General features: G+C 44.7%; 1 protein-coding gene across 1 annotated transcript in view; it reads left to right on the forward strand.

Moving 5' to 3' along the window:
* Nucleotides 1-6,173: 6,173 nt before the first annotated feature.
* The window catches only part of MRPS6 (mitochondrial ribosomal protein S6), a 59,380-nt gene continuing 40,897 nt past the window's right edge, over nt 6,174-24,656 (forward strand). The window contains exon 1 of the mRNA XM_033947491.1: nt 6,174-6,323. Within this exon, the coding sequence (XP_033803382.1) occupies nt 6,279-6,323 (45 nt within the window). The 5' untranslated portion in view covers nt 6,174-6,278. The remainder of the gene's footprint in view (nt 6,324-24,656) is intronic.

Below are 24,656 nucleotides of genomic sequence, written 5' to 3' on the forward strand. Positions count from 1 at the left end.
GTATTTCTGAGGATCATATAAAGAACTTTGAATGAGAACTGGGGGTAGAGCAAAAAGAGATTGTTCCACTGACTACAGTACATTTTAGAATAGCATTCCAGCACATGTGCAGATGTGGCTTGATACAAATTGTTCTGGACAGAACTGTGTACAGTTGTAGCTGCCCTTTGAGCAGAGCTGTCACCTCTCCCTTTCTTTTTTTAAATTTTATTTCCCATGCTCTTTCTTTATGGAGCTCATAAAAAAAGCTGGCAGGTCCTGTATGCTTGCAAGAAAAAGAAGAGCAGGCATTCTGCTCTCCCTAGACGTGGACTTGAATGAGCTAATGAGTTGGATTTGAATTTTTCTTGATATTCCTGAATATTCTTGTAACATATAGAGATCAGCAGGCATTAAACCCTCAGAGACCTGCCAAATCCTGCCTCTTCTAACAGATCATAGAGGAAGACTCTCAAAACTCGCCGGTAAAATCCGCTATCGATGTAGTGCCTGTAATGGGTGCGACTTTTATTTTACGGGTGATTCTCAGCATAACAGCATGCAAATTATATGCGTGCTATTTGTGCAGAGAATTGCCAGTAAAGAGCAGGAGGATCTGTGCCTAGCGATTGCTCAGAAGAGTAGTCGCTAAGCACAATTCCTCTCTCCTGTCAAAGCTGCTCTCCCTGCCCCAATTAACTGAGCCGCAGGTCTCCCCAAGTCCTGCCGGCTCAGCTGACTAACAACAGGGAGAGCAGCAGAAAGAAGAGTCCCTCCTCCCACCAACACCTCACCACATCGCCCACCACTGCCTGCCCCCTCCCCCAACACACTGACCCAAGATCAGCAGGAGGGATGCCCACTCCCTCCTCTTGCTGCCACTGGGATCTGCCAGACCCCCACTGACACTTCCGGCAGGAAGGATGCCCACTCTCTCCTGCTGCTGCCATAGCCACTGGGCCCCACCTGACACTCCCTGCAGGAGGGATGCCCACTCCCTCCCACCGCCAGGGTCCCCTGCCCTCCCCTTTACCTTTCCGATGATGGCTGGACGGATGCCTACTCCTTCTGGCCAGCAGTCCCGCCTCTTCAAAATGGCGGGCCTTCCCCTTTTTGGTGCACCCTGGGGCCAATGAGCACCTTAGGCTCCTCAAAGATCCACCATTTTGAAGAGGCAGGTCTACCGGCTGGAGGCAGTAAGCATCCCTCTGGCTAGCCATCATCGGAAAGGTACGGGGGTGTCTGGGGGGCAGGGGACCCTGGTGGCAGGAATGGGCATCTATCCTGCTGGGAGTGTCGAGGCCCGGTGGTGATGGCAGTGGTAGGAAGGAGTGGTAGGAAGGCAGTGGTAAGAAGGAGTGAGCATCCATTCTGCCAGGAGTGTTGGGGTGGGGGAGCTGTCAGGGCCTGGCAGCAGCAGCAGGAGGGGAGGGCTGTTGTGGTCCAGTGGCTGCGGCTGTAGGAAGTGGGCATCCCTCCTGCCTGGAGTGTTGGGGGGGGGGCTGTCAGGGCCCGATGGCAGCGGCAACAGCAAGAGGGAGTGGACATCCCTCCTGTTGGAGGTGTTGGGGGGGGGGAGAATCACTGATGGTGGGAATGGGCATCCCTCCTGCTGTCCTTTAATTTAGGGGTCTTTTTTTTTTATTTGCCGGGGGGGATGGGGAAGGTTTGAGCTGTGAAGCGCTCAGGCACTGACAGGAAAGTAAGGCTATGACAGCTCAGACCCTGCTGGAAAAGTTTGGCCACAAATGTGGCACAATGAGGTTAGGGAATCACCTGGCAATGATAGAGAATCATCTGGAGTGCTCCTTTTACTACCATTTTAATATTAATGACCTCTTACTACATTTGCATGGCAGAGTCGAAGACTGCTAGAAAGCTTGGAAAAGGCCATTTTGATAATCATCCGATAAAATTACTGGCATGTTAAACTGTCTGGAACCGGTTTAGCGACCATGTTAAGGGCACGGTAACTTTTTGAGAATCCTCCCCATACCACCTTGGTTTAGTGAATGATGTGCCATTCACAGTAGCTTTCAAAAGGCTAGTTTTGACAGTGCTGTACTGCTGCCCCCCCCCCTCAATCTGTATTTTCTTTGGACTGCCATGGTGGTAGGGTGATGGAGATGTCAACAGTGGTAGCAGCGGGGGAGAAGGAAAGGAGGAAAGAGGTCTGATACTGGGGGAAGGAAGAAGGGGGAGATCCTGGACACTTGAGGAGAAAGGAAGAGGAGGTATATTCTGGATATTCTGGAGAAGGAATGATGAGAAATGCTGCACACATGGGCAGTGCGAGGGTCAGAATTTGTCCCCCATCCCTGTGGATAACTGTAGGAAACCATCCCATGCCATTCTTTAGTGTCTCTCTCAACCTTAGTCCTTCTACACCAGCATTCTTCAATACAAGGTCAGTGGCTGGGCTAATTCATACTCCGAGTCTTATGTGAGCCAAGTATAGGATAATGAAGTCATTGTGACATCATTGATGAGGCTGGCTCTTAGGCATTGGTGGAATGAGGCATTATGACATCACAATCTCGGCTCTGGAATGTTGCTACTCTTTGGGTTTCTGCCAGGTATTTATGACCTGGTGTGGCCACTGCTGGGAATGGGATACTGGGCTTGATGGATTCTCAGTCCGTCCCAATATGACAACACTTATGGTCTTATGTTCTAACCATCCTTTGTCATTTTTAGTATATCTCTCAACCACAGTCCTTCTACACCAGCATTCTTCAGTGCAAGGCTTGAGGGTCAGTGGCTGGGCCCATTCATACTCTGATTCTTCCCTCTCTCCTTAAAGAATGACACGGGGATGATTTCCCATAGTTATCTGCGGGGACGGGGATAAATTCTGTCCCCGTGTCATTCTTTAGGAGGAGGTTAGACATTACTACTACTACAGCTTATCATTTCTATAGCGCTGCCAGATATATGCAGCACTGTATATTAAACATGTAAGAGACAATCCCTGCTCGATAAGAGCTTACAATCTAATCAAAACAGACAAATAGGGATTAGGGAATTTCCCACAGAGAATGATAAAACCGATATGAGTTAGGCATTAAAAGCAGGTCTACAGGTATGTGTGTGTGACATCACCCCCCAACTGATAGCTCAATAATAAGTACAAAAGCATTACCATACCTGGACAGACCGAAGGTCCATGAAGGCCAACACCCCGCCTCCAAAAGTCTGGAACCACATGTGAATTTTGCTTTCTTTCAACTTTCTGACTTTTTAATTTTTTGTTGTTGACCGAACAGATGTGTACCACAATATAAGGGATAAATTTGGCTATTAGAATCAACTTTGTATTTTAGCTTGGCTTTAGATTTCTGAGTTTGTTTGTTTAAGTTGCTATGTTAATCATTTTTATGTCTAAATCAGGGGTGTCAAAGTCCCTCCTCGAGGGCCACAATCCAGTCGGGTTTTCAGGATTTCCCCAATGAATATGTATGAGATCTATTAGCATACAATGAAAAACGGTGCATGCAAATAGATCTCATGCATATTCATTGGGGAAATCCTGAAAAACCGACTGGATTGTGGCCCTAGGGGAGGGATTTTGACACCCCCTGGTATAAAGCGAGTAATGTACTTCACTGGGCAAAATAAATAGGAGCAGCATCTATCCTTCTCTCATTGATGGCCTTGACAAAGGCCATTTTGTGTGTCAGTGATGGCTCAGTATTTGGTGGGCCACCCTCTCTTCTTGATCACCTGTCTGTACCATGTTGGCACTGAGTGAACCAGTTTGATGAGGTAATCATGGGTGACAATGCGGATCCAGGCTGCAATGAGTTACTCAGTCAACTCATGTTTTGATGTTGGATATCTCTTGGATATCTCCCAGGCCACCTTGTGCCACAAGTTCTCAATCAGATTCAGATCCAGAGATTGAGCAGGCCAGTCGACTGACTTGATGTTGTTCTGACACTTCCAGTTGATCACCTGTTTGGAGTGATGGCAAGGTACATTGTCATCTTGGAATAGGAACTGACCTGGAGACAGCTGCTGACAGCACCATGCACTATTGTGATATATTTGGTCCCATTGACCGTTTCATTGACGATGGGCAGGCATCCGACACCACTGACAGCCATGCAGTCCCAGACCATGACCTTCAAAGGATGCTTCACAGTGAGGTTTAGGCACTCAGGCTTGAACGCCTCTCAAGTAAATCTGCTCTGGCAGGTGTGGGCCTGATTACCAAACAAGCAGAAGCTGCTTTCGTTGCTGAAAAGCACCCTTTCCCATATTTTTCATGTCAAGCTTGAGTGCTTCCGTCGATCCGGTTGTGCCTTTGGACATAAGTGGCTTGTTGTGTGCTTTTCAGCCCCACAGACTAAACTGCAGGAACTGGTGATGAACTGTTGTTGAGCTGACACTGACATGACCCTCGTCTGACTACTCACGCAGTAGCTGAGGTGAGGTCAGCTTGCAATTGGTCAATGAAATTCATCGAAGTGCACGGTCTTAGTGTGATGTTGATGCACATGGACAACTGGAACGAGGCTTGTCTACCATTGAACCCATTGCTTTCTTCTTTTATACAATCTTTACTACTCCGCTATGACTGCAGTTGACTTTGCTGGCGATCAGATAGCACAAAAATCCTTCTTTGCTCATTACTGACACACAAACACGCTCCAACCTCAGGTTCCAAGTCTTGTTCATGGTTGATACAAAAAGTGTATGAAACTCAAAAAACCCACTGGGTGGGGGGGTTTTTAATAGTTGTCTTGTTCCCTAGATGTCTGGATTGTGATTGGCTGACAAAGCAGCCTCCTGATTGGTCAGAAATAACACGTAAATCTCAATCCAATTTTGAAGCATGATCCCTGTAAAAGTTATGGTAGCAATGTTATAGTATCGACAAAATTGTAAAACTAGAAACAAGCGATCTTAAAACGTTGATTCTAATAGCCAAATGTACCCATAATAATGTGGTACACTGACAAATCTATTGGGTCAACAAAGAAATTAAAATAAAAAAAGTCAGAAAGTTGAAAAGAATGCAAAATTCACAAGTGGTTGCAGACTTTTGCACACTACTGTACCTGACAGGATCCCAAAGTAAAAATAAATTTCACACTGCTTATCCTAGAAATAAGCAGTGGATTTTCTCAAGCCCACTTATTAGTGGTTTAAGAACTTTCCTTTTAGGAATTTGTCTAAATCTTTACCAAGCCCTGTGTCGTCAAAAGGTTTTCACCACATTCTCCGGCAACAAATGCCAGAGCCTAACTGCTTGTTAAAAAATATTTTCTTTGTTTTGTTCCTTACATATTATTTAGTAACTTCACTGTACTTCTGGAAAGAGCACACATGGGGTAGAAGTAGAAAAGGGGAGAGGTAGGTAGGTGGGTGGGTAGGGAAGCAAAAGAGAGGTGTTGGATCCTATGCAGGCTGGGGTTGGGCAAAGGACGCTTAGCCCAGGGGTGTCCAATGTCGGTCCTCGAGGGCTGCAGTCCAGTTGGGTTTTCAGGATTTCCCCAGTGAATATGCATGAGATCTATTAGCATACAATGAAAGCAGTGCATGCAAATAGACCTCATGTATATTCATTGGGGAAATCCTGAAAACCCGACTGGACTGCGGCCCTCGAGGACCGACATTGGACACCCCTGGCTTAGCCGATGGTTCACCTAGGACAGAGGTAGGCAATTCCAGTCCTCGAGAGCCGGAGCCAGGTCAGGTTTTCAGGATATCCACAATAAATATGCTTGAGATAGATTTGCATCTCAAGGAGGCAGTGCATGCAAATCCATCTCATACATATTCATGGTGGAGATCCTGAAAACATAACCTGGCTTCGGCTCTCGAGGACCGGAATTGCCCACCCCTGACCTAGGACAGTTTTTCAACTCGGTCCTGGAGTACCCCCTTGCCAGTCAGGTTTTCAGGATATCCACAATGAATATGCATGAAAGAAATTTGCATAGAATGGAGGCAGTGTATGCAAATGAAGTTTATGCATATTCATTGTGGATATCCTGACAACCGGGTACTGCAGGACCGACTCGAGAAACACTGACTAGGACAACAAAAGGTCTATCGCGTTCACTCGGCCTGGTCTTTCCACGCTGCTGCCGAGCGTGTCCGGAAGTGAACGAACGCGCATTCCAGCGGGGAGGCGCGCCCGCCCTCCTCGTTTCTCCCCTCCAGTGCGCGTGTGCGCGACTCCGCCTCCCTGAAACACACCTCCTTTGAATCCCCCTCGGGCGCGTCGCTCGCCTCGCGCTGTCGATTGCTGGGCGGGAGAAGCGGCGCAGCCGGAGCTCTGCAGTTGGGAGATGACGCGATACGAGCTCGCGCTGATCCTGAAGGCCATGCAACGGGTGAGCTCTCCCCCCCCCCCCCACACCTCGCGCGAGCCCCTGGGCATGTCACTTTCTATCGGGAGGCCGAGCAGGGCTAAGCGTTCGCTGCCCGACCTCTCCGGGAGCATAGGTGCCAACATTTCAAAAACGAAGGTGGGGGGTGGGGTGACACATAATGAAATAATTTTCTCAATACTGGGGATGCTCAAGAGCAGTGGTTCCCAACCCTGTCCTGGAGGACCACCAGACCAATCGGGTTTTCAGACTAGCCCTAATGAATATGCATGGAGCAGATTTGCATGCCTCTCACTTCCATTATATGCAAATCTCTCTCATGCATATTCATTAGGGCTAGCCCGAAAACCCGATTGGTCTGGTGATCCTCCAGGACAGGGTTGGGAACCACTGCTCAAGAGCACCCACTGGTACAGTATTTACAAAGTTGGCTCCTATGTCCCCTAGCGCTCCCTGCTGGCAGATCTTGGGCACAGCGCTTATCCTAGGACAGAGCTCCTATGTGTCCCCTGTGGCTTGTTGGGTAGCTCTGCAATGGGCATGGAAGGAGATGACGAGGGGGGATGGGTGTGCGCGCGCAAAAAATTGACTTCCAGGATATAAGGAAAGAATTTGCCCAGCACCCACTGGTACAGCACTTACAAAGTTGGCTCCTATGTGCCCGAGCGCTCCCTGCTGTAGATCTTGGGCACAGTGCTTGTCCTAGGACAGAGCTCCTAATGTGCCCCCTGTGGCTTGTGGGGTAGCTCTGCAATGGGCACAGAAGGAGATGACAAGGGGCCATTTGTTGGCTGGCATTTCCCGAGTGGGCTGTATGATCCAATCCATGTGCCCAATACTTTTAACTCCTTGTAGTGTATTGGTATCAGGCATTTATGCTAGTATTTCTATTGGCATGTTTTTCTGATTTGTATGGTTGCCTCCCACCCTTTAAAGTCAGCTGATTGTCCTTCCTCTTCTCCTTTCTGTGCCTACTGCTAAGATACCCTTACAAGGCACAGGTACCCCGTGAAAGGGCAAAAGAAATCAGCATCTGTGTTGTCCATGATGCATATTCTGATCTGGAGATCAGTGGATGGACAGCTGCCATCTCCTCCAGATGTGCTCACCTGCAACCATTTGCAGCCAGTTGAATGATTTTACACATTTTATGTAGCACTTTGGTGAACACTAACTGCCACGGAGAGAACCAGTTTAAGAATTATGTCCTGGACGTAAATAGGCTATAAATCCCTCCAAAGGGCACTTTACTGTTTATTTTGTCCAAAGAAGGAAATCTGGGTGTAACTCAAAAGTAAAATGCTGCTGTTTCATTGGGATTTTTACCTCATGGGTAAGCTAGAGCTTCAAAAAAATATATTTTGGTTTTTAATGATTATTTGCCCCAACCATGCCTAAGCACTTTGTAATAGAATAAATGATGGTAGAAAAAGACAGCATGGCCCATCTAGTCTGCCCAGAAAGGTGGCTAGGGTTGTATATACCTGTCACTTAACAGGTTACCAGTACCTCCCCCCTTGATTTTTAGGGTTGCAACTGCAGCTCTGTGCCATTCTCTCTTTTTTTTTTTTAAGTATGCTTTTGAGTGTAAATACTCTATACATTTATTCCATTCTCTTGTGTGATTTATCTTGATGTCAAGGAAAACAAAACTCCTCCCTTCAGTTTTTGCATTTGAATGTTGTGTACAGTCTGGAATAATGCCAGAGCTGTGTTTGATGTTGGATATAGCATTACCTACAAATATAGTAGTGGGAGTGAGATGGCTAAATTGGGAGAAGGTGGCTTATGTCAGCTTCATTTATGTATATAATCTTCCTTCTGGGGGCATACCTCTAGGTAAAGGGGTTTACTCAGTACTAGGTCTGATTTCTGGGTTTCACCTTTTAACCCCATCTGGGTTCTATGAGAACAGTCTTTTCCCCTCAGTACCTGAAACATTAGTCTCAGATTTCTGCAGAAAGTCTCGCAATTTGTTGGTTTTTTTTCCAATAAACTTTATTGCAAAAGAACAGCAAACAAAACAAGCAAACATAAGTTTTCCAATTTTCTTCCCCTCCCTCTAACCCAGTGGTCTCAAACTCAAACCCTTTGCGGGGGCCACATTTTGGATTTGTAGGTACTTGGAGGGCCGCAGAAAAAATAGTTAATGTCTTATTAAAAAAATGACAATTTTGCATGAGGTAAAACTCTTTATAGTTTATATAAACTATAAAGAGTTTTCCTCATGCAAAATTGTCATTTCTTTAATAAGAACATAAGCGTTGCCTCTGCCGGGTCAGACCAGGGGTCCATCGTGCCCGGCAGTCCGCTCCCACGGCGGCCCCCCAGGTCCATGACCTGAAAGTGTTCCCTACCTAACCTAAAATATCCATACCCTATTCGCTCAATGTCCTGTAAGGTAAACCTCTATCTGTACCCTGTTATTCCCTTTGCTTCCAGGAAATCATCCAGTCCCTTCTTGAACCCCAGAATTGTACTCTGTCCTATCACCTCTCCGGGAAGCGCATTCCAGGTGTCCACCACCCTCTGAGTGAAGAAGAACCTCCTTGCATTCGTTGTGAATCTGTCTCCTTTCAGTTTTTCTGAATGACCTCTTGTTTTAGTTGTCCCTGCTAGTCTAAAGAATCTGTCCCTCTCCACCTTCTCTATGCCTTTCATGATTTTATAAGTTTCTATCATGTCCCCTCTCAGTCTCCGCTTCTCCAGGGTAAAGAGCCCCAGCCTGTCCAACCGTTCGGCATATGAAAGGTTCTCCATACCCTTTATCATCCTCGTTGCCCTCCTCTGGACCCTCTCGAGTATTGCCATGTCCTTTTTGAGGTATGGCGACCAGTATTGGACGCAGTATTCCAGATGTGGGCGCACCATTGCTCGATACAGTGGCAGGATAACTTCTTTTGTTCTGGTAGTGATACCTTTTTTGATAATGCCCAACATTCTGTTCGCTTTTTTTGAGGCCGCTGCACATTGTGCCGCCTGCTTCATTGTGTTATCCACCAATACCCCCAGATCTTTTTCTTGGCTGCTTCCCCCGAGTACCCTCCCTCCCATCGTATAGCTGTACATGGCGTTCCCCTTCCCTATGTGCAATACCTTACATTTCTCCACATTGAAGCTCATCTGCCATTTTTTTGCCCACTCACTCAGTTTGTTCAGGTCGCTCTGCAGTTCTTTGCATTCCTCAACAGTTCTGGCCCTGCTGGAGAGTTTTGTGTCATCTGCGAACTTGATAACTTCGCACTTTGTCCCATTAACTATTTTTTTCTGCGGCCCTCCAAGTACTCTATTTTTTTCTGCAGCACTCACATTTAAAGTTCAATATCTTTTCTTTCTCAAAACTGGCACATTTCAATCACTAAATTGAAAATAAAATCATTTTCCTACCTTTGTTTGGTAATTTCATCAGTCTCTGGTTGCACTTTATTCTTCTGACTGTGCATCCAATACTTCTTCCCTTCTTTCAGCCTCCTGTATGCTTCCTCTCCTCCAGACCTCATTCCCTCCCCCAACTTTTTCTTTCTTTCTCTATGTCTGTCTTTCTCTGATTCTGTGCCCCATTTTTTGCTTTGTTTCTGGTTCTCTGTCCCCCCTCCTTCTTTCTTTCTTCCTTCCTTCCTCCGTGCCCCATTTTTTGCTTTTTTTTATCTGGCTCCCTGTCCCCACCCCACCTTCTTTCTTTCTTTCTTCCTTCCTTCCTGCCCTCCCCCATGCCACCGTCGCCGCGGAATAGGCTGCTGCCGCTGCCGCTATCAGGAACAGGCCGAGATCTCCCTGCTTCTCTTCTGCACGGGGCCGACCAACTCTCGCTGCCCGACGTCAATTTTAACGTCGGAAAGGACGTTCCGGGCAGCCAGGCAGCGATTGGCTAGCCAGAACGTCCTCTCGACGTCAGAATTGGCGTCGGGCCGCCAGAGTTGGTCGGCCCCGCAGGGAAGAGAAGCAGGGAGATCAAAGAACACGGTGCCGGCCTGATCCCCGATGGCAGCAGTGAGAAGGGAAGGGAAACAGGTTGGGCACCACTGCTCTAGACGAACTGCGAGCCGCACTCTAGGGAGAACAGTGGACCGCCCCCCCCTTGGTACGCCACTGGAGCAGCAGCATGTCTGGCCGGCTCGTTCGTTCAAAGCCGCGGGTGGCGGCTCCTTGCGAGATCCGTGCCTGCGTCTGAAGCCTCTCTGATGCAGGAGTGGATAGCGCAAGGAGCCGCCAACCCGCGGCTTTGAACGAACGAGCCAGCTGCTGCTCCAAAAGGAAGAGAATCATCGCCTCCAGACCGCGGGCTGCAAATAAAACCTGGAGAGCCACATGCGGCCCACGGGCCGCTTGTTTGAGACCACTGCTCTAACCCATAAACAACTCACAACCCCACCCTCCCCAACCCTCCCTACCAGCAGGTACAAAAAGGGGGTAGCATCAACAAAACAAACCAAAAGAAATTACTTTGCTCTCCAAATTAAATAAGTATTCCAAATCTTCGAATAAGTACTTAAGGTATTATGTCGTAAAGCTGTTCATTTGGACATCAGCTGAAGGTAATCCAACCGACGACATAGTAATTCACCCAGCTCAGGAATACCCGGGGATCTCCAATAAGAAGCTAAAGCCAAGCGAGCAGTCGTGAACAAACAAGCAGCAAATTTCCGTTCATACTTTGTAAAACCTGGCACTCCCATATTCAACAAACAACATTCCACACACACACACCACACAATGCTTCTTCAATACACGAACCAATAAACTGCCCACCAATTGCCAGAATTCTTTAACCAATGAACAACCCCACCAAATATGCAAAAAATCCCCTCGCTCCCCACAATTTCTCCAACAACCACCTGTACCCCTCCCCATTATCCGATGTAACCTAACAGGGGTCAAATACCACATATAATAAATCTTATACCCATTCTCTACATAGTTAATAGAAAGGTCGGGGTAAAGAGGCCCTTGTACACCACCTCCCAAGACTCGCAATTTGTGTTCCAAAAATAAACTTCTTTACTGTAAATTTCGACACAAATGATTTGGCACATGGTTCCCCTGTTCCTTGTTTGACTTTTACATCGTGCATATTTTTTAATGTGTTTATAACCTGCATTGATCATTTGGAAATTACGTACAGGCTATATACATTATGAAAATAAATGAAATGTTTAACCATTCGGATTCAGTAGATATTGGACTTCTGTCCTTCTCTTCTTCACTCTTGAAGTTTAGTTTCTTTTTGAAGAGGATTGGTGTGGGTTCCCTTTCCATATGGACCTACCTCCCTGTCATTTATGTACAAGGGCGTGTTCTCTGCTTCACTACTTCTATCTCCTCTGAGAACCAGAGCTGTCCAAATTCAGGAAAAAATTTCCGATTCGATTTTTGCCAATTGAATCAACTTTTCGAGTCGCTTTCTATATTATAGCTTTAGCTGGCGGGTTTATTTTGCATCCTCTTCATGCACCCCACTCCCCTTTCCCGCTCAGTTGTAAAACTAAACAAGCCAGATTAATACAGGTCGATCCTGCACAGTCGATGCCAACAGAAAAACATGTCTTTTGTTGCACACACACACACAACACAGATACTCTCACCCACTAGACAAAAAGTAACGGTGTCAGGTCAAAAGCGCGCAGGGACAAAGGCGCGAGCAGACAATTGAGCGCAGCACGGAGGTGCGCGCTGAAGAAAATTACTGTTTTTAGGGCTCTGACGGGGGGGCGTGGGAGGGGAACCCCCCCCCACTTTACTTAATACAGATCGCGCCACGTTGCACGTTGTGGGGGGTTTGGGGGGTTGTAACCCCCCACATTTTACTGAAAACTTCACTTTTTCCCTGTTTTTAGGGAAAAAGTCAAGTTTATAGTAAAATGTGGGGGGTTACAACCCCCCAAACCCCCCACAACACAGCGCGATTTGTATTAAGTAAACTGGGGGTGCTCCCCAACAAAACCCCCCGTCAGAACCCCTAAAAACAGTAATTTTCTTCGGCGCGCGCCTCCGTCTTGCGCTCAGTTGTCGGCGCGCGCCTTTGTCTTCCGCGTTGTTGTCTTGAACCAAAAGTAACTGCAAACTAAAAATAGAATATGTAGACAACAGTGAAACGGCACCCTAAGAAATCAGATTATGCAGCACTACAGAAACGGTGATGCATGTAAGTCATCAGATGTAAATTTGAAAAAAAAACAAAAAAACCTGACAAATACCAATCACCATAGAGAAATAAAAAAAAAGGAAAATAAGATACCACGTTATTAGACTAATACATTTTTCTATTAGCTTTCAGAAGTCAACCGATGTTCCAAAGCCGGTGGTGGTGGTTGTCGTCATCATTTGCATAGAGCGCTATTAAGAGGTGCTAATTTTTCTTTTAAAGAACATAAGAATAACCTTACTGAGTCAGACCAATGGTCCTTCTAGCCCAGTGTTTCTCAAGTCAGTCTCCTGGAATACCAATTTGCCAGTCACAATGAATATGCATTAAAAAAACTTGCATATAATAGAGGCAGTGTAAGCAAATCAAGTTTATGCATATTCATTGTGGACATCCTGAAAATCGGACTGGCAAGGGGGTATTCTAGCCCATTAACCCATCCTCACGGTGGCCAATCCAGGTCCCTAGTACCTGGCAAAAACCCGAAGAGTATCAACATTCCATGCTACTGATCCAGGACAAGCAGTGGCTTCCCCCATGTCCGTTTCGATAACACACTATGGACTTTTCCTCCAGAAAATTGTCCAAACCTTTCTTAAAACCAGCTACGTTAACCGCTCTTACCACAACCTCTGGCAATGCGTTCCAGAGCTTAACGATTCTCTTGAGTGAAAAAATATTTCCTTCTATTGTTTTAAAAGTATTTTCCTATAACTTTGAGTGTACCTCCTAGTCTTTGTAATTTTTGACGGAGTAAAATATCGATCTACTTGTACCCATTCTATACCACTCAGGATTTTGTAGACTTCAATCATATCTCACCTCAGCCATTTCTTTTCCAAGCCGAAGAGCCCTAACCTTTTTAGTATTTCCTTGTACAAGAATTGCAACATGAGAGAATCAGATGCAGTGCTTCGGTATGGAGACTTGTTTTTCTGTTGGAGGTTATGTAGTACAAAACAAAATAAAAAAAGGTAATTTTGAAATTTTATTCTTAGCAACATGAAGCTCGTAGTCACAGAGGTCTTCTGTTGAAAATAAAAATATTACTTGAGACCATTTGAGCAAACAAATTATTCATAAGCTCATGGAATTCCACAGAATGTCCCTCGTGTATGTCGAGCAGTGCCTCATAAGCTTGTAGTCTGAAAGAACATTGCATTGCTTATACTTATTTAAAATTAATGCAAAAATAAGCCAGAACTGTACCGAAAACAACTTGTACTGGAAGTTTGTACAGGTGTTCTGGTACTGTCTTCTGTGTAAGATGCCTGTATCACCTCCTAATTGAAAAGGAAGTCCTAATGTACAATTGTTCAAAATAAAGACATAATCCAAATAAAAACAAGATACATAATGTTCAATGAAATCAACAGGGCTGTGGAGTTGATAGATAAATCCTTCGACTCATCAGTTTCTGGTACCTACGACTCTGACTCCAGGTACCCAAAATGTCTCTGACTCCAACTCTGACTCTGCAGAACTCCACAGCCCTGGAAATCAACCCTCACGAACCCATAATCCTGGATTAACATAAAAATTGTCATACTGGGACAGACTGAAGGTCCATCAAGCCTGGTATCCTGTTTCCAACAATGGCCAACCCAGGTCCAAAGTATCTAGCTATATCCCACGTAGTAAAACAGATTTTATGCTGCTTATCCTAGGAATAAGCAGCGAATTTCCCCAAAGTCATCTCAATAATGGCCTATGGAGTGGACTTCTCTTTTAGGAAATTTTCCAAGCCTTTTTAAATCAGTTAGCTTAGCATGGATTTCACCACATTCTCCGGCAATGAATTCCAGAGTTTAATTACATGTTGTGTGAAGAAATATTTTCTCCAATTTGTTTTAAATCTACTACTTAGTAGCTTCATCGCATGCCCCCTGGTCCTAATATTTTTGGAAAGCATGAACAAGCATGTCGCATCTATCCTTTCCACTCAACTCAGTCTATTATAGACCTCTTATCATATCACCCCTGAGCTGTCTCTTCTCCAAGTTGAAGAGCTCTATCCACTTTAGCATTTCCTTAAAGGGAAGTCGTCCCAAATCTTTCATCATTTTTATCACCTTTCTCTGTACCTTTTCTAATTCTGCTATATCTTTTTGGAGATTCGATGACCACAATTGCAGAAAGCATTCGAGGAGCGACCATACCACAGAGCGATACAAGGGCATTGTAACATTTTCATCTTTGTTTTCCATTCCTTTCCTGATAATTCTTAAATATTCTATTTGCTTTCTTAGCCACCGCTGCCGAACATTGAGCTGAGGATTTCAATGTATCCTCAAGAATGACACCTAGATCCTTTTCCTGGGCAGTGACTCCTAACACAGAGCCCAGCATCACGTAGCTATAGTTTGGGTTCCTCTTTCCCACATGCATCACTTTGCACTTGCTCACATTAAACGTCATCTGCCATTTTGACTTCCAGTCTCTCAAGTTCCTCTTGCAATTTTTCACAGTTCTCTTGCAATTTAACAACTTTGAACACCGGGACAGATAGGAAAAATGCTTGAGTACCTGATTGTAAAAACCGCTTAGATAACCTTGATAGGCGGTATATAAAATCCTAATAAAACTTGAAAACTTGAAAAAAAAACTATATCTAGATCATTGATAAATATGTTAAAAAGCAAAGGTCCCAGCAAAGACCCCTGAGGAACCCCACTATTTACCCTCTCCATTGAGAATATTGACCATTTAAACCACTCTGTTTTCTGTCTTTCAGCCAGTTCTTAATCCATAATAATAATAATAACTTTATTCTTTTATACCGCCATAATCAAAACTATCCCATAACTTTCTAATTTCCTAAATGATAAGGTCCTTAGCTGAAATTTAGAAATACATTAGCAGGTGGTTATGATGGTTGTAAAGTATAAAAGTTTTAAAGTTGCTCACCCGGTACAAGCATGCTACCTGGGATGTGTCCACATTTGGGCTCTGATTCTGTAAAGTGCGTCTACATTTAGGTGTGGTTTGGACGTCCTCGTAGGTGCGATTCTACAAAAGTTAGACGTCCTTTAGAGAATTGTGCTCAGCGTTAGATAAGACGTCCTTTAGAGAATTGTGTTTTAGGTGGAAATTAGACATCCAACCAATGTTCTTAACCTTATGTATTATTATTATTAGAATGGTGATTTTATACTGTTTTCCATTATAATTGTAAAGTGCTGGCACCACACTATTTATTTTTATCAGATGCTTTAAATCTGTTTAATCTTTTTATTTATTTTTCTTTTGTGACAGGGAGCGAGTGGGATTTGAACCAGCAACATCAGGGTAGAAGGCTGTAGATCTAACCAGTGTGCCACAGAGTGAGCTAGCAAGCTACATAGCAATTGTAAAGCAGGTCTACTTTTGAGCGTGGTTTGGGCGATTGATAGGCGTTAGTTAGTTGGACGGGACTTAGGCGGGCTTTTGACGTCTCCAATGTGATCTGCTAAATAGGTTTCTGGGTTTTTATTTTTGCTTTATTAAGCTCAAAATACATATAATAATTAAATGCAACGCATAAACAGGGCACATGAATATAGATAAATTGCATGCAAAACCAACTATTTTTGTGGGCAAACAGCAATGTTATTTGCACAGCACATGAAAAACATAACTTTATAATTCTTGCTTAAAAAAACCTCATTCTTCAAACAGGTGCATTAAGCAAGCAAGGCTCATGAAAAAAAAAAATATATTGCACAGATAGCTTCATTTCCAAAAGGTAAAAACAGAAAAAAAAGATACAGACCTCAGCATGGCTTCTAGTTCATTGCAAATGGATGTCTCCAGCTGCACAATGGTGACCTCGTTGCGAGATCATCATGGTGCATCTGGAAGATTGAATGCCACAAGTAAAATAGGGATATGTATTGGGTGAGCTGACCATACTTGGGATTCAAACCCATGCCCTTTGAAAGAAGGGAACAAGGCTTTTACCCATTGAGCCACATCAGCTTCCATTTAGGTGTCTCTTCCTGTCCTGTGATATGAAACCATAGGGATTTGCTAAGGTATGATCTCCTCAGGTATCATATCACAGCCATCTGAAAGAAAGCAGCTTTAGCTCAGTGGTATAGAGCACTGCTTTCATTGTCCAAAAATCATTGGCTCACATACAACCTCTCCCCCCTCATCTTGGTACCATTACTGCTTCCTATTTGCTCTCATAAGAGACTATGAATGATAGACTTTGCCATTTTCATCAGCAATCTGCCCTTTACAGGCAAACTTATTTTGACCCTAACATGAGTAGGATCTCCTAAGCCACATGGGGGATGTGGATCAGTCTGACTTCAGCCCAGCTGGCAGCCCAAAGACTGGATGATTGAGGCAGGGATTCTTCTCCCAGATTCAGCTACTTCTTAGAGCTGAGGCAGGCTGCAGTACCTTCAGACCACATCACAGTGAGTAAGGCTATTATAGCCTATGGGCAAAATTGGGGAGGGGGTGTTTGAAAATCCTATTTTTATAGGTTTCTTCCACATCCTTTAGGGTCTCCCACATCTAAAATCCTGCTTCCTGAGTTTATACTTTTAGTTAAGATGTTTCGGAGCTGTTTTTTGGTGCCAAAATTCTTCCATGGTGGCCATCTTGGGTTTCCTGATTTTTTTTTTTTTTCAAAGTTCTCCAGATCCTTCAAATCACCTCAGTTTGCCTCAAAACTGCCAAGGATGGAGCCCTAAAGCTCTTTTATCCCTAATTCATGCCAGTTTTATGTTTGATGCCAAAAGAGCACCCTTGCGTCATGTACCGTGCAGCACCTGAAGGGGAGATAGGAGCACCGGACTTAGTCTCTCTTTTGGTCTCTAGGACTGAGGAACTTCTGGGGGGGCCTGCCTACTGAGAGAAAATCTCTCCCGGGACCCTGGAACAGCGGCGTACCTAAGCATTAGAGCGTGGAAGTCATGGAGCCCAAGAGATGTATGCCTAGTAAAGTCTTTTCTCCTGAATTTGATGTGGAGAGCTTATTTGAATAGCCAGGGTTGCATAAGAAGGCTTGGGCTCCCAGGGAACATCAGAGTCATTAGCAGCGACTGACCAGGATCTTGTGGACCTTTCTGACATGGACTTGGGAGGACAAGGGATAAGTCTGTATGCCATTGCTGTCACAGAGTGAATTGTTCCTGTTTCAACCTCATAGTGCCCAAAAAGGAAAAGTATACAGGAAGCAGTGGTTGCCCTCGACCAAGGGGAGTATCCCAGAATATGCCAGCTGTTCAAGCCTTCGGCGCTGTTAGAGCTCATTACTGACTCCCTGCGGGAGTTACAGTTGGACTTCCAGCAGGCCCCTTCCACTCAGTGTTCTATCCTGAGTGGAGTGAGTGCATCCCACATTTTTTCCCTGGCATCCTGATATAAGTGTTTTTAGTTATGGAGCACTCTCTTTAAAGATTGCCAAAACAATGTCTATATCCTGTGGCACAGGAGTGTCAACAGATGTTTTCTCAGTCTAAAGTGGATTCCTTGGTTGCTCAGGTAACCAAGTGCACGTCCCTGCCAAGTGACGGAGGCATAGTATTAAAGGAGACACAGGATCGTAGAGTGGATGTGGTCCTAGAAAGGCAGTTTGAAGTTTAGCCTTAGGGATCAAAGCAGCTGCAGCAGCTTCTTTTGTGGCATGTGCTTGTCATACCAAGATGTGTAGGCTCATTCTGGCAGAGGATGAGCCTTTGCCCCCATCTTATGGTAATGGGGATAGGTTATGTAGTTGATGCTCTCTACATAGAAACATGATAACAGATAAAGGCCAAATGGCCCATTCAATCTGCCCATCCACAGCATCTCACTATCTCTTCCTCTCCCTAAGATATCCCACATGCCTGGCTTGCAAGCATGGGGAGAATACCCTACTGTCCAGAATGACACACCTATCTACTAGAAAAGATATTAAGCAAGGTAAGAACCTAATCTCTTTATACTTCTCATTGTGACCCTAGGAAATTAGTGTTGTGGTTGATCCTTTATAGAGGGGGAAAATAGGAATTGGTGGAAGCCACTCTTAACTAGCCCAATAAGAGAGGGATGCAAAGGAGTCGCTGAGAGTTATGTATGGAGGCTTCTGGAATGAATGTGATCAGAAATAGAGTGAGAGTACACTTCCCCCCTCCCCATTCGCGGTTTCGGTAATCGCGATTTCACATATTCGTGATTTTTGGGGGAGGGGGAACAAAGAAAAAAAAAACATCGTTAAGTCTTCCCCCCGGCATCCCGGCCTTACCTGGTGGTCTAGTAGGCTTTCGGGGTAGGAGCGATCTTCCTACGCTCCTGCCCCATGCAGATCGCCATTAGGAAATAGCTGTAGGGCGTTACCGTCGTAGTCTCGAGAGACTATGAGAACTCACAGCAGCCATTTCCTAATGGCGATCTGCATGGGGCAGGAGCATAGGAAGATCGCTCCTGCCCCGAAAGCCCGCTAGACCACCAGGTAAGGCCGGGAAGGCGGGGGTGGGTCAGAGCCGGATATTCGCGGTTTTTCGCCATTCACGGTCCGGCTCTGCCCCTATCACCCGCGAATCCGGAGGGAGAAGTGTAAAGGCAGGAGGATGTCCACATCTACCATAAAAGGCAAATTCAATTTTTTTTTGTGTGTGGCTATGATGGGGTACAAAATTGCAGTATTCAAGTTTAAAAAAATGAGGCATGGAGATGGCATAGAAAGGAGGCAGCAAGCACTGGCGAGAAGACAAGTAGAGGATGATAGAAACTTAGGGCTCCTTTTATGAAGGCGAGTTAGGGCCTTAATGTGCGGAATTGCGCATGCTAGCCACTACCGCCTCCTCTTGAGCAGGTGGTAGATTTTCGGCTAGCACGCACTAATCCAGTGCATGCGCTGAAAACGCTAGCGCACCTTCGTAAAAGGAGACCATAGTGTAGAAACGTGATGGCAGATAAAGGCCAAATGGCCCATCCAGTCTGCTCATCCGCAGTCACCATCACCTCTTCCTCTCTCTAAGAGGGATGGTGAGGCATTAACGGGCAACCAAAATGATAGGGGGGAGAAAGGTATGACCTTGTCCCCATGGATTTGATAGAAGGAAAGAGCATCAAGATTTTGGAGGTATGGAGAAAAAAGTGGGTAGACTAACGCAAGGGTTGAAATGGGAGAAGTACCAAGAAGTTTGTGGAGGAGAGTGAGGAAGGGAAGACAAAATAGAGGGGGAGGCAAGAAGTGGATTGGTGTGAAAAGACAAAAATTGATGAAGGGTTTTATTTCTCTTCAGCCACTTGCATTGAAGGATTTTTACTTTTTTTTTTGCCTTAAAAATGGTCTTGTTCCCCCCCCCCCCACACACACACAATCCCGGGTATAGACACAGTTAAAGGAAGCATAAGATAGTGTGTCCTTCAATTTACTTGTTTGCATGATCTAGGTTTTGCTGTGCCAAGAAAGCAAGCGTGTGAAATGTAGATATTGAGTGGATGGTGTATAGCATTGTGTAACCCCTCGTTAAACTCATAAGTGAACAGAAGCTGGCACAAGCTCTATATGGTAAAAAGAGCAGAGCATGGGAGATGCAGAGGGACATGGGGGGGGGGGAGCCGAAAAGCAGGGTTGTGTGTGGAAAACAGTAGCTCAGTGGTGGGACTATCCCTGGGCCAAATATGCCTTTAAAATTTTCAGAAAATATGTTTACTATTTGCAACTTTTTTTTTTTTTTTAACATATCAAATAAGAAACTAGTGAAAATCGCAGGTGCAAAGGTTTGAATACCCTTTTTAGTCAGTAGAAGTAAAAGTGTCTCAAGTGTTTCTTGTAACTCGCTACGAGTTCTTTTCTGTTCTTGCTTTAGGAATTTTTTTTTCCCATGGTACCCTGCAGAACACTTCTAGCTCCAATATTGTTTGCTCTCTTGCATGAGTTGTATGTTTAAGTTCTTCCACAGATTTCCAATAATAAGTTTGGACTGTGAAGAAAGCCTTTTTCAAAAGCTTCTTGAAAGTACTTCATGCTTGACTTTGAGATATTTGTGATCATTGTCTTATTACAATTTCAACCTCTTTCATCTCCAGTTCCTAAATTCATTTTGGGACATTTAAATTCTAGGATTATATCGGTACCTATATTCATTTGAATACATTTTTCCTTCTCCCATGCAATATATTCTGTGCTACTTCTGCCACAAAATAACAAAATAAATGGGTGAATTTTAATTGTTGAGGTGATGATCTTGTAAGCACTTCACCCTCTTTCTCCAAATATATTTTGTGTGGTTATGATGAAACAGGTCAATTTTTTGTTTCATCGATCCAGTGCAGTTTGTTACAAAAAGATTCAGGTTTGTCGAAATTTCTTTTGCATACTTTCCTATGCAGATCATTGTTTATCGGCAATAGTTATGTAGCTTACCAACTATTCCAGTGTGGACTAAAGGTCTCAGAGGTTCATCTACAGATTGGTTAGTTTTCAGACAGTTGTATCAGGTTTTGAGTGTTGTTGTTTTTTTTAGTAAAACCCCCCCCCCCCCAAGGTATGTGGGTGCTGAAAAATACTGATTTCCTGAACAACTGTCTAATCCAAACTACCTCAACCAGACACAGGAGAACGCACAGACCGTTCACTCATCCCCCAATCAAAGACATCAAACGAAAAAAAATGTACTACGGCCTTCTAGCCCCTCAAGCAGCAAAACTAGACTACCAACTCTCCAAATTACTGATAACTACTATAGACTACAAATCGTTTAGAAAATAAATAAAAACCATCCTATTCAAGACATCCTTGAAGACAAACTAATTCCTCAAGACTCATTCCAATTCTCTGTAGCAAATCTCTCTACTCTTCAATTCCTTTGGAAATGGCCAGATAACTTCTTTTGTAATCTGCCTTGAACCGCAAGGTATTGGCGGAATAGAAATCACTAATGTAATGTAATGTAAAATCAATCAGAATTTCACTTACCAACTCTTTCCACATCACGGCTAAACTTCCTCTTTGAACCTACTGCTTGAGCCCTCTGCCAATCAAATGGCTTTTAGCTGTCACTTGATAACTGTCATGCACACTTCTCTGCAGCCATGCTGTCCTCTCAGCGTGCATGCTCATCATAACCTTTCAATTAGCCAGAACATTTCCAGATTTTAAACAGTCACTACTTTTATTTTGATCACTCCCCAGTCTCACTTGTCTGTCTCCTTCAAAGCTCTTGTCTTTAATTTGAACACTGTACAAGATCACACTGAATTAAGAGTTCTCCCCACACGAGGAATGCACATAGCACTGACTGTATTCTCTCAAAGCAGCTTCAGCACAAGAGTGCTGCGGCACTTATGAGAACTGACTCGTAGGTAAGACTGCTCTAGTTTATTGATGGGATTTTGAAGTTTTAAAATTCTCAACTTATAGACGAGTATATATATGGTATATACTTTTTTACCATGTAGAACAGGGGTCTCAAAGTCCCTCCTTGAGGGCCGCAATCCAGTCGGATTTTCAGGATTTTCCCAATGAATATGCATGAGATCTATGTGCATGCACTGCTTTCAATGCATATTCATTGGGGAAATCCTGAAAACCCGACTGGATTGCGGCTCTCAAAGAGGGACTTTGAGATACCTGATGTATGTCACTTTTATATTGAAATGTACAGTTTGACTGGTTGTCAAAACCTTTGCACACAACTGTATAACATAGGGGTGGGCAACTCCGGTCCTCGAGGGCCAGAATCCAGTCGGGTTTTCAGGATTTCCTCAATTAATATGCATGAGATCTATTTGCATGCACTGCTTTCAATGCATATTCATTGGGAAAATCCTGAAAACCCAACTGGATTCCAGCCCTTGACGACCAGAGTTGCCCACCCTGGTATAACACATCTTTGTTAATTACCCAAGGCTTGTTTATAGTTCTCTGCTTATATTAATTATGGGATTCTCAGCTGCTGTATTGAAATCTCATATAAAGTTTGCCTTTTTATTCAGTAGGAATCTGTTTTCACCCTTTATGGGGCTTGAACATGTTTTGGTTTTTGGGGCTTTGGTTTTTGTCAGTTCCCTGTTGCCCTCTGCTTCTAGACTTTCTTATGACAAAGCTTTTCAGACATTTTTGGGGGAGGGATGTATTTACTTAGGAAATATAACTAAATTTTGGGATCTGCCACAGAATGACATTGTTCTTTTTCATAATTTTAAATTTACTCTGTTAATGCTATATCACATGGTATGTGGAGATTACTAATCTGTTCCTTGTGGTCCAAAAGCTCAAGGTGGTTCCCTTCCATTTGCTAATGCACCACTTGTTACCTCCGTCACCACATTGGCCATATGAAATTTCAAACATTGTGTCATTGAAGGAGCTGTAGGTAACTTCCTGTCCCCTATCTCCTTCCTGTCCACCATCTCTCCCTGGGGGGTATCACAAGACAGTTTTGTGACATTTGGTGGGGGGAGGGGGTGGCCAGGTATTTAATATAGTACTCGGGTGGTACCACAGTGCAGTGTTCTCCCTAGGGCCTTTTAGCCGGGCGCTCCGCCCAGCTAATTTAGATGACCGCCCGGCCGTAATCTCAATCGCAATCCTGCTGCTGCTGCTGCCGCCGCTGCTCAACATTAAAAAAAAGAACAACAAAAAACCCTTCTCACCAGCTTAGAGATTTACCGGGCTGACTCGGCACAGCCTGAATCGCAGGAGCCTTACTTTTTTTTATTTTTTTTAGTTTATAACGCCAGCAAGCGACTTGAACCCATGCTCTGGGGCTCTTACATGTGCGTGCCGGCTTCCCTTCTCTTTCCTCCGAAACCGGAAGTCACGTCCCGGGGGGGGGGAAGAGAAGGGAAGCCCCGGAGCATGGGTTCGCTACAGGAGACAGGTCAGCTTACAACTTGCTCTTGCTTGCTTCGAGCTTTCCTCGCTGCCAGGTCCTGCCTACTTTCTGTTTCCGTGAAGGCAGGACCCGGCAACGAGGAAGGTCCCAAAGCAAGCAAGAGCAGCAAGTTGTAAGCTTCCCTCCGTCGCTGACCTATGGAAGATAGGTCAGCGATGGAAGGAAGCTTACAACTTGCCTTAGTCCAGCCCTGCACAACATGCGGCCCAAAATGGATCTCACTGTGGCCCACGCCCAATATGGCTCTCACTCCGCTCTCCTGCTCATGCCAGCTTCTCCCACTAAAAGGAATCACCAGCTGGAAGCGTCACTTTCACGCGTGCTTCTCAAGAATAGAGCTCGACGCGAAAAGGGGAAAGGGGTGTTGAGGGAAGTCCAGCTGTGAAAATACGCGTTTCCTTTTTCTCTTCACTGAGGCAGGAAAGCCCAGGAGCAGAAGCGTCCCAGTTTACCTAGAAACGACTCGAGGCAAAGCTGTTCTGCTGTTGCATGTGGGATCCTGTGCCTCGCAGCAGGCTCTTGACAAGAATGGGAAAATCCAGAAGACAGTACTTCCAAGGATAGAAGGATTGGGAAGACGATGTGAATATGAAAACACAGCACAAGAAATAGAGACTTGTGGCATTCTGTGTGGAAAGCTGATGCATAATGAATTTACTATTACCCATGTAATAGTGCCAAAGCAGTCTGCTGGACCAGACTACAGTACAGTGATATGGAGAATGTGGAAGAATTATTCAGTGTTCAAGATCAACATGATCTCCTCACAGAAGAAAGACGGAGAGAAAGAGAGAGGCCTGGACCAAAGGGGAAAGACAGGAGGCAGATACTGGAGAGGGGGGAGAGAAGGAAAGGAGATAGAGATGTCAGACCATGGGGTGGAGTGGGAAGGAAGGAAAGGAGAAGAGAGAGATGCCAGAGCATAGGGGAGGGGTGGAGACAAAAAAATGGAGAGGGGGTGAAGCTGAAATAAATCATGTACAAAGGAGAGAAAGGGCACAGGATATAGAGTTTATTGAAGGGACATAGAAAGAGGGAAGATACCATATGGAACAGAGAGAGGGCGGACATTGGATGGAAAAGGCAGAAAGGGTGGACAGTAGATGGAAGGGGTAGAGAGAGGGCAGAGGCTGGGTGGAAGGGGCAAAGAGAGAGAACAGATGTTGCATGGAAGGGAGTGAGGACAAATCCTGAATAGAAAGAAGAGAATGAAGAAAAGATGACTAAAGCAGAAACGACAAAAGGTAGAAAAAAATATTTTTGTTGCTTTAGGTAGAATCAAGTAGTATTGTAAATGTATTGATTAAAATTTATCAATAGGAAATGGAAATAAGGCAATTTGGGGGGGGACTAAACCCCTTTCCTCAGGTC

Source organism: Geotrypetes seraphini, chromosome 6 (genome assembly GCF_902459505.1).
Source record: "Geotrypetes seraphini chromosome 6, aGeoSer1.1, whole genome shotgun sequence".
Taxonomy (NCBI): Eukaryota; Metazoa; Chordata; class Amphibia; order Gymnophiona; family Dermophiidae; genus Geotrypetes; species Geotrypetes seraphini.